Source organism: Podarcis raffonei, chromosome 16 (genome assembly GCF_027172205.1).
Source record: "Podarcis raffonei isolate rPodRaf1 chromosome 16, rPodRaf1.pri, whole genome shotgun sequence".
In the NCBI taxonomy this organism is placed as follows: domain Eukaryota; kingdom Metazoa; phylum Chordata; class Lepidosauria; order Squamata; family Lacertidae; genus Podarcis; species Podarcis raffonei.
The window spans coordinates 41,145,716-41,149,644 of record NC_070617.1 but is presented as its reverse complement, the minus strand read 5'-3'; the positions used below and the strand labels follow the sequence as shown (position 1 = coordinate 41,149,644).

The 3,929-nt window shown below is 57.1% G+C and overlaps 1 protein-coding gene across 1 annotated transcript; it reads right to left on the bottom strand.

Annotated features, from left to right (window-relative positions):
• Positions 1–583: 583 nt before the first annotated feature.
• On the bottom strand, positions 584–2,167 carry XBP1 (X-box binding protein 1). Its single transcript, XM_053368576.1, has 5 exons — positions 1,866–2,167; positions 1,687–1,783; positions 1,431–1,598; positions 1,151–1,344; positions 584–889 (listed from the first exon to the last, which is right to left on the bottom strand). The coding sequence occupies exons 1-5, from the start codon at positions 2,150–2,152 to the stop codon at positions 700–702; spliced, it is 936 nt and encodes a 311-aa protein (XP_053224551.1). The 5' UTR covers positions 2,153–2,167; the 3' UTR covers positions 584–699.
• Between the last annotated feature and the right edge of the window lie 1,762 nt (positions 2,168–3,929).

Below are 3,929 nucleotides of genomic sequence, written 5' to 3'. Positions count from 1 at the left end.
AAATAATTATTACACTTTTTTGTTTTACAAAAGATTTCTATCCCAAATTGCCCCATTATTTACATAAATGAAAAGGGGAAAACCCACCCACCCCTCATAGGGCAATGTCTTACTCAAAGAGCACAGGTGCCCACTTCTAACCCTGTAAAATGTCAATTTCTTAGATTGCTTCATCTCTGCATTAGGCAAATGTTGGGTAGATAAAACATACAAATGAGAACAATACTTAAGGTTCTGCTGAAACACTTTCAAGAGGAATGTTCTTTATAAGTAGCCCTGCTCTCCTTTTGGCTGTGAGGGCAGGAGCTCACTGGGGGAGTCAGAGACTCTTTTACACACTGATCAGCTGCGGAAAAAGTTCATTGGCAAAGGCCTCCTCCCAGCCATACTCTGCGTCCAATGGGGAGGACAGGTCACTGAAAGGGGAAGGGGAGCCCTCGTAACCTGAATCACTGGAAGCATCTAGCAGACAGGGGGTGAGCTGAGGCTTCTGGTCTGAGGTGAGCAGGTGGGGGACGCCCAGCTCAGGTAAGAGAACATTGACAGGCTCCTCCTTGACAGAGATGGGGAACTCCAGGGGGACGCTTTCAGAGGAGGGAGGAACAACTTCCTCTATTCTCACTAGCATATTGGCTTGGCCCTCCCCCTCCGCCACAATCTCCAGGAAGAAGGGTTTGGTATACTCATGGTCAAACCGTATCAGTTCATTAATGGCCTCCAGCTTGGGTGTTGTGGACCCCAGAGAGGAACTGGGGGAGGCTGGTAAGGAATCTGCTTCTCCACTCGCTTCTTGGTGCAACTTCTCCACACAGGCTGGTTCTGCACTTCCTCCATAGTGCAGGAACAAGTCTGGATCCAAGCTGTCCAGAATGCCCAAGAGGAGGTCAGACTGCAAAATGAATAAGTCCTCTCATTAGCACAAAAAACATCCCATTCCAAGATGTCCCAGTCAGCTCCCCAGCTCCTAACAACCTGCCTAACCCATTGGTGAAAGTAAGGTGGCTAGCCGTTGCTGTGAGAATGTGAGGAAATCAAGGCCATTCTTTGTGGGATGAAGCCCGCCCTGAGCTGTGCTCTAGGAAGCCAAAGGGGTCCATGTTCCATCTGCATTTGTGCACAGCAGGCCAGAAAGGGTTGCAACAGAACTCACCTCAGAATCTGAAGAATCAGAGTTGTCTGGATCCAAGCGGAGGCCACCACCACCAAGGCGAGCGGCTGCTGGGCCTGTCCCTGCTGCAGAGGAACACGTAGTCTAAGTGCTGCAGACTCAGCGGACCCGGCCGTTGCCCCAGTGGTGCTGCCCCTCTCGGGCTTCTCCCCCCCATCTTCCTCCAGCATCTCCACCTTTGAGGGGGGAAGGAGAGAAAGAGACTCAGGTGAGCGCTTGAGTTCAGGGAGACAGGTGGGGCCTCTTGGAGCTGCTCTCTTACCTTGAGCGCTACTGCCGTCGGTGCTGCCCCTCCTTCTGCTCCTGCGGGCGGTGCCGCCGCCGCCTCCAGAGCGGGGAGCCCGAGGCGCAGGCGCAGCTCCCGGTTCTCCCGCGCCAGGCTGTGCGTCCGCTCGCGAAGCGCCAGGTTCTCGGCCAGCAGCTTCTGGTTCTGCGGGGAGGAGAGAGGCGGCGCTGAGCGGCGGGATGCGGCCCCGGGAGCCCTCTCCGGCCCGCGCTGCCCTCCCGGGCCCACCTACCTCCGCCTCCAGCTCGACGGCCTGCCGCTCCAGCTCGCCCATGCGCGCCTTCTTGCGGTCCCGCGCGCTCTGCGCCGCCACGCGGTTCTTCAGCTTCCTGCGGAGAGAGGCGGCAGGCTGTCAGCGGCCAGGCCCGTTTCCGGAGCCCCCTTCCCGCCCGCCTTCCCTGCTCCCCTCACCGGCGCAGCGCCTTCTCCTCGGGGCTGAGGTGCGCCAGGCGCTGCCTCTTGCGCGGCGGCGGAGACAAGGCCGCGCCGGGGGCGGGCGGCGCGGCTGCCGAGGAGGAGGCGGCCGCCGGCAAGAGCAGCAGCCGCGCGTGGGGAGGCGGAGGCCCGCTTGCGGGGACCGGCAGGGGGACCATGGTGGCGGCGGCGGCGGCGGCTCGTTCCTCCTCCTCTCGGCGCGGCGGCTCCTCTCGGCTCCCTCTCGCTCCGGCGGACTGGCTCGCCCACAGACCCTTCCGCATAGCTAACGTCGTGGCTCGCGCTCATTGGTCGGCGTTCGGCGCCGCCGCCGCAGGGAGAGCGCTCATTGGGCAGCTGGCGGTTGCGTCAGCCGGAGGAACTGCCCGCGCTGCGCATGCTCCCTTCTCGCCCTTCCCCCCCAACCAGCGCCACGTTGGCCGCCCTCGCCGCGCAGCCGCAGAAGCCCCGCAGAGGGTGGACGTCTCCTGCGCAGCCGCCTCTGTCCGCGCCGCTCGCTGGTCTCTGCCGCGAGGCGCCCGCACGAGGGTGAAGGCGGGGCCGGAGCGGGAGGCGAGCCTGGCTGCGGGTGGATGAGGCCGCCGCGGGCTCCCCGCGCCCAGGCCGAAGAGCCTCGCTCGCAGCCGCGGTTTCGCAGCCTTCGCTGCCTCTGGCCCTGGAGCCTTGCCCCCCCCCCCGCGGAGGCGCTTCCTGGTCTGACCAGGGAGGAGAGCTTCGCTTCCTCGGTTTCCAGCTTCCAGGGTTATGGAACATTTTACACTGTCTCTCGTGTCCCTGTTACTCCTCTTGGCTCTAAAGTAAAAAGTTCCCGATGCTGCCGGCGTCCTTCACGCAGGAGTGTTCCGTCCCTTCTCCTGGGAGAAGCCATTCTCGAGGCAGCAGGTGAGCCTGGGCCCAGACCCAGGTGCCTTGTGGAGATGGGCAGCGCTTACGAGGTGGGCCCTCCCTCCTGAAGTTAAGGTGGGGCCAGACCTTTGCAAAGGACACTCTCCCTGTGCTTTGTGGAGAGAAAAGCACCCTTGGCCCTCTTCCTGGCCCTCCTGGCATACAGTTCTGCAAACTGTGCCCTTCTTCAGCATGCCATTCTGGCCCTGCACACAACAGCTACTCTGCCACACACCCCTCTCACAGGGGCAGTGATGGCGACAGGGACTGATTGCAGTAGGCAGAGCTCAGTGGGGTGGCTGGATTAAGCCAGAAACAGATGGAAGGTAGCAAAGGAGAAAATCAAGTGAGGCTTTTCCACCAGCTCCCTTGAGGGGCTAGCAATTGTCTTTGGCTCTCCTTCAACTTGTTCTCCAAGATCTTTGGCTCTCCTTCAGCTGTCACCTAGTGACAACTATGTATCATGACTTGGATCAGTGGTTCTCGGAGGGTACGGCACTCCGCACTGCTGTGGCAGGAGAGGATGGCAAGCAATCAGTGAACTGAACAGCCTCATACAGGAACATCTTGCAACATGGTAGGAAGGATTTAGTACTTTGCATCATTGTCTACATAAAATTTTGACTGGCTTATAGACTCCTTTGCAAATCGCAGCTGTTCAGGATGAGGCAATGACATCCATTTCCAATGATTGCACCTTGAAAATGTCACTGGACTCTTTGGATATACAACCAGAAACAGTATCCATACCTCTGTTCAAGACCACTGACTATTCTTCTACAGTCTCTCCACGACATAGCGTGAACGGGGATTTTCAGTTCTGATACATATGAAAGATCAGAAAAGAGAATGGCTTCTTTGTGTTTATGAAGGGATCAGAGTTTGTCTCAAATTACACCTACCGGTAATATAAATGAGATTTTCCAGCAAAAGCAAGCTCACACCTCTTATTGAGTTTGTATACATATTTAAGGCACATAGGTAAGGGGCTCATTTATAATTATATTTTGGGAATGATTCATGGTCTTATGTAGCTGCATTGTTTTGTACTTTCTGGCTGTCCCATGGTCATATAAAGTAGTTGTGTTCTACTTTACAAATCATTCACTGCTACTTGTAGGTTTTTCCAATAAAAAGATTTGGTGTGGCATGAGC

Bases quoted from the DNA above. Each gene is read 5' to 3' on its own strand.
- XBP1 (XM_053368576.1), bottom strand. From the start codon at position 2,152: ATGCGGAAGGGTCTGTGGGCGAGCCAGTCCGCCGGAGCGAGAGGGAGC. The intron at 1,784-1,865 runs GTGAGGGGAGCA...CTCTCTCCGCAG, and splicing joins GAGGAGAAGGCGCTGCGCCG to GAAGCTGAAGAACCGCGTGG. The intron at 1,599-1,686 runs GTAGGTGGGCCC...TCCTCCCCGCAG, and splicing joins CCGTCGAGCTGGAGGCGGAG to AACCAGAAGCTGCTGGCCGA.